This window comes from Sminthopsis crassicaudata, chromosome 4 (assembly GCF_048593235.1).
Source record: "Sminthopsis crassicaudata isolate SCR6 chromosome 4, ASM4859323v1, whole genome shotgun sequence".
Lineage (NCBI taxonomy): Eukaryota > Metazoa > Chordata > Mammalia > Dasyuromorphia > Dasyuridae > Sminthopsis > Sminthopsis crassicaudata.
This window is the reverse complement of record NC_133620.1, coordinates 6522507-6538903: the sequence shown is the minus strand read 5'-3', so window position 1 is coordinate 6538903 and position 16397 is coordinate 6522507. Positions and strand designations below refer to the sequence as shown.

General features: G+C 37.8%; 1 protein-coding gene across 12 annotated transcripts in view; it reads left to right on the top strand.

The window, feature by feature from the left end:
• Positions 1-16397, top strand: part of LRRC7 (leucine rich repeat containing 7) — a 561937-nt gene that overhangs the window by 463311 nt on the left and 82229 nt on the right. For 7 of the 12 annotated variants that reach the window (XM_074265661.1, XM_074265657.1, XM_074265658.1 and 4 more), the window contains 5 exons: positions 1119-1367; positions 5823-6023; positions 7352-7463; positions 7698-7878; positions 11904-13584. In XM_074265661.1, coding sequence (XP_074121762.1) covers positions 1119-1367; positions 5823-6023; positions 7352-7463; positions 7698-7878; positions 11904-13584 — 2424 coding nt within the window. Of the gene's footprint in view, positions 1-1118; positions 1368-5822; positions 6024-7351; positions 7464-7697; positions 7879-11903; positions 13585-16397 lie in introns of those variants that run through there. The other 5 variants (XR_012481825.1, XR_012481824.1, XM_074265665.1 and 2 more) reach the window with 3 other exon arrangements.

Here is a 16397-nt window from a genome sequence, read left to right as displayed (position 1 = left end):
AGCCTGATCAGAATTTAAGATTATTATTATTGAGTCCTCCAAAGAAGCAAAGAAAAGGTATTTATCTCCCAGAATTTTAAATGTTAGACCCAGTACAAAAAGTAATGTGTGAAAACATGGACTTCTGAAGCATTTTTCTCCTTTACTGCATTTCCAAAACTCCTGGCACTTCTCAATGACAACCTTAACAGAGAAGCCAAGAGGGCAAGAAAAGTGTCTTGAACCTGATTTGGGGGGGGGGGAGTGTGAGGTGATAGAAACAGAGCTGCTGCAATTACCAAAGACTGTCAATTCAAACTATTATTTAGAAGTTTGGTAGGTGGAGTTTTATCCATCAATCAGTAAACACTTTCTATGCACCAGGCACCGTACTAAGAAGAAAAGACCAAAATAAGGTCCCTGTCCTCTGGATGGTGGGCTATTATGGGAGAGGGATGCAATTTTGGGGAGGAAGGTTGGGGTTTCTTCTTTTGGTTTTAAGTTGCTTTTTTTTTTCTTTGCTTCCACATTAGCTTTTCTTTTTCCTTTGGAGTTTATTGGGGGGGGGGGGTTGTTGTCAATGCTGTTATGGGTTTTTGTTTTGTTTTTTTTTTTTATTTATTTCCATCTACTTGATTGTAGCTGATTTAAGCATTTCCAATGCCAATGTGTTTGGGGCAAATTAGAATGCAAACATTCTTCTAAATAAGTCATCATGGAGGCATGATGAATGGGTTACACTGAAATCTTAAATGAGGTTAATCTCAATTTTCTGGTTCATTACATGTGCATTAAATTCAGTACCCATTTTATCTCTTGATAGATGCTAATTCAGAAAATGGAAAATCATCCACTATTGACCTACCCCATCAACTTCCGTGTACATTAATGTATAGTTCCCTAACTGTGTGTACAGTATAGCATGATTGCTGCATTTTATGACAAATTTATGACCCATTAGGATCCCGCTGTAATATTGTTGTTTGATAAAGTAGAGGAAAAAAACTAGTTTGCTTACAGACTTTGAATGCCTTACCAAATAAAAAGGACTCAAATTAGGCTAGAGAATGATAACAAACTGAAAGTGTTGCTATAGTGCTCCTCTTTCTCCCAGAAAATGGAGATTCCTTCTCCCACAGGATCACCCTTGCCATGCCCCCTGGGAAAGGGGCCAGCGTGGGATTGCCCTCCAACCTGCCAGACTGTCTGGCGATTGCTGCACACCATGGGCCAGGTGTGATCAGCAGATCCAAGACATGCCAGTTGCCCAGATTGACCCACAGCTGGCATGGGGGTGTATAAGTGGCCTCCAGCAGGACAGGAGCATGGGCACTCCGTTGCCAGCTGCAGCAAATTCCACCACTCTTCCCTCTCTAAGTGGCAGACAGGTAGGCCTAGATGTTCGGGGCAGGAGATCCCTCCCTATAGAGGCTGCCTTGGAGCCAGTGGTCTATGGGGTATGTTCTGCATGGTTTTTGTAAGGAATGATGATTGCCTACCTATTTTTAACTGTCATTATTCGATCCAGATTGAATTTTGCTATGGAAACTTGGCAATATCAGCATCTGCGTGGTGGGGTTGGGGGGGAAGGGAAATGCTAAAGGGGAGGGACAATTTGGGGCACCTCCAGGGGGGATCACTGGGGTGGCTTGTGACTTGGGCGAACCAGTTTTGGTTGTTTGTAGCTTTTATCATTAATGATGGCCTTTCCCATCCCAAGCATGAGAATATTGGGAGAATATTAGCAACTAGACAGATGTGTTGACAGTTAGACAGCTGGTCAATTTAAACTTCATGACAATGTGCATTTGGGGGCAACTGATGTCTCTAAATCTTTCATTTTTAAAATGACTTTGCATTTGGATGAAAATTCATAGGAAAGAGGCATTGGCGCTAAAATAGGATTTTGTTAAAAGATTTATTTTGGAGTTGCAACAATAGCATTTTAATGAAGTAATAAACCTGCTATCTTGGTCTCACTCTTTTTATTGCATTTTTATCACTTAAGGAAGTACTAACTAATTGTATTCCTGATACATGATGAGCTGCATTATCTGGAAGTGTGGCTTAGTGAATAGGGATTTGAGGCAAGAAAGCTTGGGTTCAAATATACCTCAGACTTTGACCTGCTATGTGACATTGGACAAATCATTGGCTCTTTCTTAGGCAGGGGCCTAAAACCTTCCTCTGACCCAAATCTGTGGTCGCATGAGTCTGCATACTGGACAAAAACCCTTCTGCAAAGTTAGGCAGGTTGAGAATACTTTCTTCTAAAGTGTTCCAAAATTTCCTTTAATTTAAAAAATTTTAATCCCAGAATAAACTAATTCAAAATGAAATTATATTAACAATTATTTTTCTCCTAAAATTTGACTTTCTATAGTTTATTGTTAAATAAAATGAGAATCAAGTAACTTTTTAAGGAAACAATGATGGCACCATTTTAAACATGGAGATTTGTCCATTTCTAAATTATAATCTTATGAATATTTATAAAGAAACAGTATAAAGAAATTCAGCCTCAAAATGAATGTTTCAATATTTCCAAATCACAAAATGACTATTTCAATTCAAATTTCAAATTCAATTCAATTTCAAATAATTCCTAAACAAAATTCTGTTTCCAGTTGATTTAAAAATGAAAGAGAAAGAGCATAAAACATTTGTTTATTTTACACAAACTGACTGAATATTTCAGTAGGTTTTTCTGTCCAATAAAATATGAACAAATACTACAGGGTAAGTGATATGATGCAACATTTCAAAAATCAAATAATTGTTAGTAAATATGTTACCTAAATTTAAACACACTTATGTTTTCTCTTATTATGTAGTAGAATAAAAGACATTTTGTCCTAAACATAAAAAGAAATACCATACATTTTAGAGTATTGTAATATTAACATAAGGTTTCTATCATATATTTATCATCACTGGAGTGACCATATATTTTTCATCACTGGAGCATTTGGCATGCATATTGAAAATCAGTAAAAGAATCAGTAAAGTATTAGCAAACATTACTGAATTTTTAAAAATTGGTATTATACCACCTTGTGGCACACAGTTCAGACATTCAGAAAAAATAAATAAACTTTAGTTTATTTCAAACTAAAAAAAAAAAACAGATTCTAAGAGACCAGTTTGCCTTCTATAATAATACTGTTTGTGTGTGTGTGTCTGTGTGTCTGTGTGTGATACACTAGTGAGTTGCTTATAACTTCAAAATATAGTTACTAGGTATATCCTTTGCCACTGAAGTAGATTTTCTTTCAAATAGATCAGAATGAAATTAGAAAAAAAAAAAAAAAACAAAAGGGGCATGGCAAAGCACATTAATTTGAACCCTCATTTGCCAAGGGAACCATTTTTTAATTTAAAACTAAAGTTAATATCAAAGAAATGTTTTATTACTTTCTTATAATTTAAATGTTTTCAATAACTGGCACATCTATTACTTCATTATGCCTTTACAACAAACCTGTGAGCTAGATTAAGCAAATATCATGATCCTTGTTTTACATATAAGGAAACCGAGTCACAAAGACTATTTGATTTGTCTGAAATGACCCTTCTTATAAGAAGGGTCCTGTTACAAAGAGGAGAAATAGATCCAATAACCAATTCTCCTACATCCTACTCCAGTAGCATTTTGCATTAAGAATATCATGCCTCCTCTAATAAACTGAAAAGATTATTTTCCAGCTTAAATATGTCCCCAAATTTCTTTTATGTAAATGTATGTTTACTTGAATACTAGACATGTTGTCAAAATATATTCACTTAACAAAATATTCAGAAAATGTTCTGATTATGATTAAGAACACACTGTCATGTAATTCTATCAATAACAAACAGATTTGACGAAGAAGAACAAATTTTATTCCAGCTATATCTTGAATGGGCAAAATGGCTTCTTTTCTTGACTTCTCTAGAAGCTGAAAAATGTAAAAAATAATTTATGGATAAAAAAATTGGTGACATATATATGACTTTAATCTGTTTTTATTGTATTTCAACTGAACTTTCCATATCAACACTATGTGTTAATGAAAATATTATATTGACAGGAATCACAATTCCTGACTTAAAACATTGCATTTTTAGAAATGATTATTTTGTTATTTGAAATTTCTGATGTCCAACAGTACTAAAGTTCAATAAAATAATTAAAAATCAAAATTATTAAAAATCAAATATTTCATATTAACATTCTCTTCATAGAGTAGTGTCACGGGATTTTTTTTAGTAAAAAAATGTTATTTTTAATTTAAGATTTACCACATTGGCTTAATCTTTTAAAAAAATTCTATTATATTGTTTAAAACTGTTCATAAAGCTTATTTTCTTCAAAGCCTAGGCTTCTCTAGCCTTTCTGATTTGTTATATTTCTACATTAATTCTACAAATTCTAATCTAATCTATTTCTGTGATAGGAAAAAGCTTAAGCTAACTAAATCCTATCAAAATATTTTGTAAATCTCTAAACACCTTTCTAAATAACTTCTTACTTCCTTATTACGCCTATTAGAAATATAATCTGGACAGAGCACTAAAAAGAGGTTTGCTTTTGTTTTTGGTTTGGTTTGGATTGGTCATTGTTTGAGGAAATTTGGAAATGTTCAGTTCCTGTTGGATGGCAAAACAGTTTATCTCATCTACATTAGCCTCATCACCCATCCAATAGAATTTCCTGCTTCCTAAGAACTTTATTGAGTTACAAACTCACTCAAGCCTACTTACACACACATACACACATGATTTCTGTATCTGGAGGAAAACCCAGAGCTGTTATTCTTTTGTTAGGTATCATGTTGTTGCTGTTGTTGCTGTTGCCGTTGGTGTTGGTGTTTTTATTGACACAAAGAAATTTACATCATTATTTGAAGACAAATTTGATAAATATGTTGTTTGGTCCGATTATGTAAAAAAGTAACCTAAAGGCAGGCTATTCTATGTGGAATTTCTCATTTTTCTATAACTTAGTTGTTCAGAACAGTCACATACATATAGTTCCTGAAATTTAGTTCGGCAGAGTGAAGCAGAGCTTGAAGCGGTTCTAAGGCCAGTCTTTGCCGAAACAAAAGCTCGAAGCCCTCTTGTCAGAGGAGCGTTTGATGGCGTTGAGTTGAAATACCAATCTAATGGAAGCCAAAGCATTCTCTAGCTATGTGATCGCTTCACTTCTCCATTTCTCTTGACTAGTTTGGCTCTGATCTAACAAACACATTAAAATGTTGTACTATACTTGGGTGAAACTAAATGTAAGTGACCCTTATAATGCTTCCCTCTCCTCCTACTTTGGAAATGCTGTACATTTCCAAGTAAAATGGTCATTAACATCTCCCTGATGCATATTAGGACACCAGATGTTATCTACTTTTCATTTTTTTCTTTTACATATAACAATACTGCATGAAATTCATTGAAGGAGGGATGTCTCCCCCCTTTTCCTGCATGTGTTCCATTAACATCAATATTATTGCCTATAAGTAATTAATGGATGGAAAGAATAAGCCCCCAAAGTATAAAATATGAAGTGACATAGCAAAATGACTCAATAGTTTAGATGCTCTATCAATATTCTAAGCAGTTAAATTGCTGAGGTCCTCAGACATCTGCTAGGTAACTCTGAGAAGAAAGCAGGATCTTAAATCTACATGGACAAAAGAATCGGGGAGTATAATAAGCACTCTTCCACAGAGAGCACAGTTTTTCAAATGCCTTCAGTGCTTATGATTTCAACATGCAATTTTGCTAGCTAGTATGTATACGATGAAAGTTTTGTAAAAAATGAATACCCAAAGGCATTTTATATTAAATTTCTTTTTCTAAATTTGCAGGTTGAAATAAATCTAAAACGATATCCTACCCCTTACCCAGAAGATTTGAAAAATATGGTAAAATCTGTTCAAAATCTGGTGGGAAAAACAAGCCATGGAGGGCGTGTTGAGAATTCAAATCCAACGGCCAACACCGACCAACCTGTGAAAGAAAAGTATGAACATAAGTGGCCAGTTGCCCCAAAGGAAATCACAGTTGAGGTATTTCCAAGTTATTAGCAATTTCCAGGATGACACGGGTTATTAGAAACGCTAAGCCATATGACATTGATTTGTGTTTAACAGTTACTCCTGGGTAAGTAAATTATTCCAAGGACATTAGTTGAATTTTTAAAAACTCATCCAAACCTGAGTCTTTTATTTAATAAATGAGTGATACTTTTCCATCAAATGGTACTCTTTCAGTCTCCTAGCTCATGGAGAATCCAGATTTTCCAAACTTTTCTCAAGAAATAATTTATTTACCCAGAAAAATCTAGCCGTATACCAATTATCTTGTTGTAATGATATGTTTTTGGATGACCCAAAATATTCATTCTATTAATCCTTAGAAGGGAAAAAAATTTCTACTGTGACAAGCTAAATTAATGTTTCTTGATTGTTGCCATTATACATGTTTCTGACCTCATCATTATTTGGATTAGAACAGATGGCCAATTTTATTTGGGTCAACTCTTTCATGTAAAACCTCATTAACAACAGAAAAATACCTAAAGGGAAATAATTGCTCCCTCTTCTGCTCTGAAAGCAGGATCTCAGCACAAATCTTCCTGATTCCATGCCTAATATTCTAGTCACTGTGTTTCCTCCATCCCGTGGCTCCTATGGGGCCTTATCAAAAAGACAGATGTGCATCTTTGAGAAGGAATGGGATGTGGTGACTTGGAGTCCCATCCTGACTTGATGCTTCCTTCTTGAATGACCATGGGCTAGCCACATAATGAGCGGGAACCTCCATTTTCTTGAGTGTAAACCAGGAGAGGCAGCCCTATGCAGTAGAAGTCGATTCTGGAATCAGTAAGACAAGGGTTCCAGGCCTATATATGACCAGGTGCACATCACTTAAACTCTCAGCGCCCCGGACATCTCTGTAGTCCTGTAATTTAGCAGTTACTGATCCGCATAGATCCAATGCAATCTCTTGTACAGCAGTGATACATCTAGGACCCAACATCCCAAGGTTAGCTGGAGGTTCCAATGTCTAACGGTTGTGAAATGCTTTACAGATTTTATAGTGCCCTATAAATGCCTAGAAATATTGTTTCACGTGTATTTTATTGTGGTTACGCAGCGACCATCAGTCCCTGTAGCTTCTCCAATGTCCCGCCTAGGGCTTTGCACACAGTAGACATTCATAAAGACGGCTGGATCAAGTAACATGGGCTTTCCCACCCGAGACAGAGAGCTTGTCGGCTGCACAGGAGGCCTATTTCCCCCTCCCACAAGGGCCTTTGAGCTGGGTCTGATTCCACGGCAGCCATTGGGTCACTTTCTATTCATAGGTTTTCTCTTATTTTCCCCTCCCTTAGGATTCCTTTGTTCATCCAGCCAGTGAAATGAGGATTGGGGAACTTCACCCTTCACTGGCCGAGGCTCCGCTATACCCTCCCAAACTTGTTCTTCTGTCAAAAGACAAAAAGGGTAATACTTAAACACTGGCATTTAAACGGCTCTCGGCTATTTGTACAGAACCACCTGTACAAATACCATGTTTCTCATGGCATTTATGTGCATCTCTTTTACAACTGGTTGTTGTTGTTTTTATTTTTTTTTCTGAGAGTAGAATGCAATGTTTGTTTTCAGATCGTGGTGTTCTGGGAAAGGTTGGAGTGTAAACAGCCCCAGCTCCGCTAACTTTTACCCCTTAAATTTCAGAATCAACAGATGAGTCTGAAGTCGATAAAACTCAGTGTCTGAATAACAGTGCTTCCTCGGGTACTTACTCAGACTACTCACCTTCTCAGGCTTCCTCGGGATCATCGAACGCCCGCGCTAAAGCAGCGTCTTTGCAAACGGCGACTAAAGATGCAGGAAATCATTCTCTGTGGGGCAACAGGTGAGATCCCATTCCCTTCTTTGGGGTTCCCAGATGACTATTCTTGTTCATTAAAAAAAAAAACAACCCAAATTAAATGAAGATCACCCAGTTGCCCTCGGGATTAGTTAACCAAGCGTGTGGACACAGCAGAGAGAACATCCTGAGTTGAGTAAGCCGAATCACTGGAGATCCAGGAGGTGAGGGCACTCTGAGGATGATGGAAATAGAGGGCAAAATACCTTCTTCATTTCTGAGCCATATTGAAAACTATCACTTTAGAGCACTGACCGGCACTAGAATTGACCTATTAAAGTCAACGTGGCACTCAAAAGCATTTAGCTTCCCACCCGTAATTCTGCCCCATCTTCTCCCATTCACAGATAAGTTAAAAAGGCCCAAGGAGCAGCCATTTAGCTCAGAAGGGGCAGCTCCTAAAGAGAAGCCCAGGGCTGTCTTCTGCTAAGTCCCTTGGAGCACAGCTCCTTTGCTATTAGTTTTGCTCTTGTTAGCAGAGGATGAATTATTGGCGGGGAGTGTTAAAGCATTCCATATTCTTTCATTTTTATGTAGATATTATAATATTCCAACTATGGACATTGTCTTCATGAACAATTAAGGAACTACTAGGAATGTTTAAAAATGAAACTGTGATGTAGTGAGAACAATTCTAGGATTGGAGACACATGACCTGTATTCAATACCAGCTTTGTTACTTGCCAATGTATGCTATTAGGCAAATCATTTAAACTCTGTGCCTCAGTTTCTTTATTTGTAAAACTGTGTGCGTGAACCAAATCAATTCTAAGGTCTCTGCTGCCTCTCCAACTATGTATAAATATATAAGAGATATAGATGGATAAATAAATGAATAAATATATGATAGATAGATATAGATGGAAGGATGATGGACAGATATAGATAGATAGATAAGATCAATATGATAGATTAGATATATGGAGGAGAGAGAGAGAGAGAGAGAGAGAGAGAGAGAGAGAGAGAGAGAGATATGTTATGTGCATATATGTATATTTTGTGGTTTAGTCGGGTCTTACTCTTCATAACCCATGGGCTGTAGCACACCAGGCCCTTTTTATCCTCCATTATCTCCTGAAATCTATCCAAGTTTATGTTCATTGCTTGCATGATACTCTCTCTCCATCTCATCATCTGCCATCCCATTCTCCTCTTGCCTTCAGTCTTTCCCAATGAGTCCTGTCTTCTCATATGTCATCAAAGCTTCAGGGCAGTTGGGTGGCGCAGTGGATAGAGCACCAGCCTTGAATTCAGGAGGACCCAAGTTCAAATCTGGTCTCAGACACTTAACACTTCCTGGCTGTGTGACCCTGGGCAAGTCACTTAACTCCAGCCTCAGGAAAAAAAAAAAAAACTTCAGCTTCAGTAGTTGACCTTTCAAGGAGCAATTTGAATTATGTTTTTAAAGTATTGACTTATTTAATCTCCTTGCTATCTAAGGGACTTTCAAAAGTCTTCTCCAGTACCACAATTTGATAGATTTTATGGCACTCAGATCTCCTTGTAATCTAACTTTCATAACTACACATTGTTCCTAGAAAACAATAACAACAACAACAACAACATGGAAACATATAGAAAATTGGTCCGCAAAGTTATGTCCTGTTTTTAAGTCAGCTGTCCAGATTCATCACAGCTTTACTTCCAAGGAGCAAGCACCTTCTCTTTTCATGGTTGCAGCCATCATCTGCAGTGATCTTTGAGCCTGAGGATATAAACTCTGACACTGATTCCATTTTTTTCTTCTTCCATTTGCCAGAAAGTGATGGGACCAGTTGAAGATCTTAGGTTGTTTTTATTTCTCTCCATAGTTCTTTAGGCATTATATCTACCAGCTATAATTCCTTAAATGTTTTAATTACTTCCATTCCATATTCATTGTTGTTGTTGCTGCTGTTCAATCATTTCCATCGCGTCTGACCCTTTGTGAACCTATTTAGGGTTTTCTTGGCAAAGATACCAGTTTTCCATTTTCTCCAACACTGATCCATTTTGTCAGGCATTCGGAGGTTAAGTGACTTGCCTGGGATTACGCAATTAGAAAGTGTCTGAATGTGAATTTGAACTCAGGTCTTCTTGTCTCCAGGCCCAGTTCTTTATCTACTGAGCCACCAAAAGCTTTATATTCAAAAGAGATGCTATTTAAGCCATATCTATATGGTCTGATAGTTTTCCTACTTTCTTCATTTATGTCTGAATTTTGCAATAAAAAGCACATGATCTGAGCCACGGTCAACTCCTGGTCTTGTTTTAGTTGGCTGATAGAGCTTCCATACCTTGTGCTACAAAGGATATAATCAATCTAATTTCAGTTTTGACCCTCTGGTGATGTCCACATTTCTTTTGGATTTTTTAAAAAAAAAGAATGTTTGCTATGACCAGCGAATTATCTTGGTAAAACTCTTATTAGTCAGGGCAGCTAGGTGGAACAGTGGATAGAGCACCAGACTTGAAGTCAGGAGGACCTGAGTTCAAATATGACCTCAGACACTTAACACTTCCTGGCTGTGTGACCCTGGGCAAGTCACTTAACCCCAATTGTCTCAGAAAAAAAAAAAACCTCTTATTAGTCTTTGCTCTACATCTCTTTATTCTCTAAAGCCAAATTTGGCTATTAATCCATCTTTTGATTTCCTACTTTAGGATTCCAGTCACTTACAATGATTATGACTTTTTTTTAGAAGATTTTATAAATCTTTATAAAACTAAGCAACTTTGTCCTCTTCAGCATCAATGGCTAGAATATAGGCTGTATTGTTACGATGCTGAATGATCTGCCTCAGATTCAAACAGATACCATTCTGTAATTTTTGAGACCATATTCCAATATTGCTATTCTGGTCCTTTTGTAGACTATGAGGGCTACTTGTCCATAGAAGTATATGTAATGATCACCTGAATGAAATTCATCCATTCTTGCCCATTGAAGTTCACTGATACCCAAGATGTTGATGTTTCGTTTTTTTATTTCCTGTGTGATCACATCCAGCTTACCTTGGTTTATAGCTCTTACATCCTTGATTCCGATGCAATATTGATCTTTACAGCATCAGACTTTCCTTTCATCACCAGTTGGATCTATAGCTAAGCTTCCTTTCAGCTCTGGCCCAGTCAGTTCATTAGTACTAGTATTGCTTGTACTTGTCCTATCGGTCCCCCAATAGCATGATGGACACCTTCCGATTTGAGCGGCTCATCTTCTGATGTCATCTCTTTCATCATTTTATTACTGTCTATGGAGTTTTCCCGGAAAAGATACAGGGATGGTTTGCCATTTCCTTTTCTAGTGGCTCATCTTTGTCAGAACTCTCCACTATGACCTGCTCATCTTAGATAACCTGGTATAGCATAACTCAAAGTTTCATTCATTCATAGTGAGCCCCTTTGCCAAGACAAGACAGTGATCCAGGGTAGAATATATGTACATATATTTCTGTATATATATATATATATATATATATATATATATATATATATATATATATATATATATATATATACATATATATATATACTTAGATCAGGAAAAAATATTTTGAAATATGTACATTCTTATATGATATAAAGATTATATGCATCTGTGTATTGGGTAATTTGGGACCATTGAAATGCTGGTTAGAAATAGTTAAAGGAATTCATTAACCTAAAAGAAACATTGTAGATTTTCTTCCAATATATAATTTTCATCCTTAGAAAATACGGGCAAATATGTACATATTATATCCCAACAAAGGGTCCAACATAATGTGTTTGCTCAACATTCTGAGTCCTTGAGTTCTGAATAGACATTATTTGGAGATTATGAGTCCATTCAGTGAGCCAAGATCCTTTTAAGAAAAGTTCTTTCAACTTTCATAGATGATCGTTATTATTTCTACACCTGTTCTGGGTGAATAGCCAACAAACTAATGTACATAAAGGATGATAGCATTTTCTACTGTTTGTTCATTCATTAACAAAGACCGGCTTGCTTATCATCATGACATCGCTTCTCTTTATCTGTTCTGCAGGATTACGCCATCTTTTCCCCAGCCTATTGACTCAAAGCCATTACTCAGCCAGCGTGAGCCTGTGCCACCCGGGAACATACCCCCACGTCCCGAAAGGCGTCCGATGAGCGAAACGTTTGCCGATCACTGGAACGACGGCTCCCATTACGATAACACAGGGTTTGTCGCAGAGGAGAACGCAGCAGAGAACGCCAACAGTAATCCTCTGTTAAGTTCCAAGTCTAGAAGCACATCTGCTCATAGCCGTCGGCCTTTGATTAGACAAGACAGGATAGTTGGCATCCCCCTGGAACTTGAACAGTCTACACATAGACACACACCTGAATCAGAAGTGCCTCCTTCCAATCCTTGGCAGAATTGGACTAGAACCCCTAGTCCCTTTGAAGACAGGACAGCTTTTCCTTCCAAATTGGAGACCACCCCCACCACCAGCCCTTTGCCAGAAAGGAAAGACCATATAAAAGAACCAGCAGAAATAGCCAGTCCTTTCTCTCCAGGCGTACCTTGGGAGTATCACGATTCCAATGCGAACAGGAGTCTCAGTAATGTCTTTTCTCATATTCACTGCCGCCCAGAGCCTTCCAAAGGTGTGATTTCCATTAGCAAAAGCACAGAGAGGCTTTCACCATTGATGAAAGATATAAAGTCCAATAAATTTAAAAAGTCACAGAGTATTGATGAGATAGACATTGGTACATATAAGGTGTATAACATACCATTAGAAAACTATGCATCGGGGAACGATCACTTAGGGAGCCATGAAAGGCCAGACAAAATCCTGGTGCCGGAGCACAGCATGTCGAGCATGTCTCGTAGTCAGTCCGTACCAATGCTCGATGATGAGATGTTGACTTATGGCAGTAGTAAGGGGCCGCCGTCCCAGAAGCCCTCTATGACGAAGAAAGTCTATCAGTTTGACCAAAGCTTCAATCCGCAAGGAGCAGTGGAGGTGAAAGCAGAAAAGAGGATGCTTCCCCCTTTCCAACAGAACACTGAGTATATCTCCCAGCCCGGTAAAACGATCGCAAAGGATCTGGTCAGTCCGAGAGCTTACAGAGGCTATCCCCCCGTGGAGCACATGTTTTCCTTCTCTCAGCCTTCGGTTAACGAGGAGGCCATTGTCAACGCCCAGTTCGCAAGCCAGGGGTCCAGGGCGGGATTCCTCCGAAGAGCGGACTCTCTGGCGAGCTCCGCAGAAATGGCCATGTTTAGAAGGGTCAGTGAGCCTCATGAAGTGCCCCCGAGTGATAGGTATGGCAGGCCTCCATATAGAGGAGCTCTGGATCGCCAAAGCAGCGCCTCAGTGTCTGAATCCCAGTTCCTCAAAAGGAATGGCAGGTATGAAGATGAACATCCTTCATATCAAGAAGTGAAAGCCCAGGCGGGAAGTTTTCCAGTTAAAAACCTTACCCAAAGGCGGCCATTGTCTGCAAGAAGCTACAGTACAGAGAGTTATGGTGCCTCCCAAACCAGACCAGTTTCAGCTAGGCCTACTATGGCAGCTCTTTTGGAAAAGATACCATCTGACTATAACTTGGGTAACTATGGTGACAAGCCATCAGATAACAGTGATTTAAAGACAAGGCCCACTCCTGGGAAGGGAGAGGAGAGCTGTGGGAAAATGCCTGCAGACTGGAGACAACAGCTGCTTAGACATATAGAAGCTAGAAGGTTAGACAGGGTATGTTTGGCATTTCTCTGTAAGAATATCATCGATGCCTTTAGTTTGACATTTTCGTATTTTTGAGTTCTTGTAGTAAAGCATGAACTACATGACTGAATAGTGATGATCGAAATCTGCTTTGTGTTTGCGTTAATGGGGAGATGAGTACAAAAGTTACTGATGACGTTGTTTTTTTAATAACCCTTAGAGTCAGTCATCTGGGGATAGTGATTTTCCAAATTTGGCCTCGGTCCTACCATGTGTATGGGGGGGAGCGGGGAGGAAAGTCGATGATTCATTCTTTCGTTCTATTTTGTTAGACACCGAAGCTCGAAAAGGTACCCTAAAAGACCGAAATGTGTCGTTACAACTACGAATAGTAATGACTCCGTTTGCCCTTTTCTCAGTAGGCTAATTATGTATAAAAGTCAGGCCTATTTGTACTTAGTTAAAGCTATGGGACCACTGGAGTTATTGTTTGTAATGAACGATAAGCATCCCAGCAGGAAATAAGAAAAGAAGTCAGGACTCAAAGTCCTACATATTTCATTTCTTTTTTTTATTATTGTATTACTGATTTTATATAGAAGGAAATATTTAGATCCATTTTTTTTTAAGTTGACAAAAATGAATGATGAATCTTTGGGATTAGAAACAGAAATTAGCATGCATATTACAGTAAATAAGAAAATTCATCCAGATTCAGTCAAGTATGAAGTCACAACAAAAGTTGCCTTACAGAGTGATTTAAGAGATTCAACTTTGGAACTGAAGAGAATCACTTTGTCTTAGAAATTAAAATCTATCCAAGAGAAATATGATGTTTCATTCTATAGAAATTAATGAAGTCAGTGATTTACCCAGAGTAGTTCACGGGGCTTTGTTTATTTTCAGTATAGGTTCCTATAGATGTTCTCTACTAAAAAATAATGGGATTTCTTTGCTTTTTTTTCCTTTAAAAAATGAGAATCCTTTGTTTTTCTTGGAGAGTTTTGGTTACTTATTGTAAATTGTCAAATCTAAAAAGTGATAGATATCTTATTTCTTTTATTTTAGATTATAGACTAGAAAAATATGACCCATAGCCTTTTCAGAGTTAATTTTTTTTAAATGATATTATTTGTAACATTTGTGCCATGGCTACATGGCAACTAAATTTGGGTGGGAGGAAGAAAGGGAATGTGTGAATTAGCTTTTTGTCAATGTGGAAATCAGTTTTGTCTCATCAAATGTGTCATCAAAATGTTGACTTCAAATAGTTCTGCTCACTCACGTTAAAGGGAGCTTTCTAGAACAAATTTGTCAATAAGACACATTCTGACCCTGCCATATCTCAAGTAAATTCTCTCTTGGAGCCATATAAATATAACATGGAAAGGAAAAATGAAAAGGACCAAAGATTACGGTATTGTTTGAATTTTTTTTTTTTTTTGGATTTGGAAACACAGAGATTTTTTGACAAAGAAACAGAGAAAGGTCATAAAAAACTGTGTTAAGTGCTAATTTTGAATGAATCCAGTGACATACGGTTATCTTGGGGGTAATAGGAAGGGAACGGAAAACAAATAACAAAAAGTCTATGTCACCCCTAATTTCACAGATAGAACTTCCAATGAATAATGAGTGAGATTCTCTAAAATCATCAGGGACCTGATGAGCGGAGTGGGCATGGGAATGGAGAGGAGATGGAGAAGTGGACAATCTGCTCCATTCAGTGAAGAACTGACTAAATATCCATTTTCATTTATCTGGTATAACCCTTTTTGCGAGTGAGCATCAATCTCACATTAACTCTCTGTATTATTTTCCATAAGTCTGATTTTCTTTTAAAAAAAAAAGTGTAGAAACAGTTTTCAGCAGCTTCTCCTTTAGTTCTAAGAGACTCAAATGTCTCAAATGATGTGAGGGCATCTCAAGTCCTAGAAGCTGGCAACAGTTATTTTCTCCCTCTTACTCCTTTATCTAAACAAGTTATGTCACCAGCCACTGAATTGCTGTGCTGCACAGTCTAAATGGTCCTACCTAAAGATGCTCAAGTAAGTTCAAGCTCTTCCATGAAGTCTATTCTGAGACATTTATGACTCCAAGAATTCCCTCTCTGTCAAGGTCACAACAGAAACCTGTGAAATTCAGGTCTCTGAATTCCCATTCCAGAGTTCTTTGTCCATTTTACAAGAAAGAGAACTTCTGGACATCTGGTCCTCCAGGGAACAGAATAGCATCCCTGGTCCTGGAGAACCAATGTTTTCCTTGGAAGGAGAGCCACAGAAATAAACCTTCCTCCCAAATCCAAACCCTTTTTAGAAAGGGAACAGAGTCAACATCTTATGACATGTATCTGTTCATTCAATTCCCCTGTCTCACCACCACTACTCTAGTGATACAACAGTTGTTAAGAATAGAAGTTAAGCCACTTTGCCCACTTTGTGGACAAGGACTTAGAGTAACTAAAGGACTCATTCATGCTTAAATAAGTTATTTTGCATCCCTGTTAATACCCTATCTTGTTTGTTTCCATTTTTATATTAAAAATGACTGGGTATGGGGGCAGCTAGGTGGCGAAGTGGATAGAGCACCAGGCCTGAATTCAGGAGGACCCGAGTTCAAATCTGATCTCAGATACTTCCTAGCTGTGTGACCCTGGGCAAGTCACTTAACCCCAGCCTCCAAAAAAAATGACTGGGTAGAAAAAAATAATGTGAGATAAAATATTTTTGCACAAGGTACCACAGAAGTCTTAACCCAGTTTTAAACATTAGTAACTTTTGAGACTCCTCGCTATTCAATTACACTTTGATTTCAGAGTTCAATGAATTAGATGTTAAAGATGA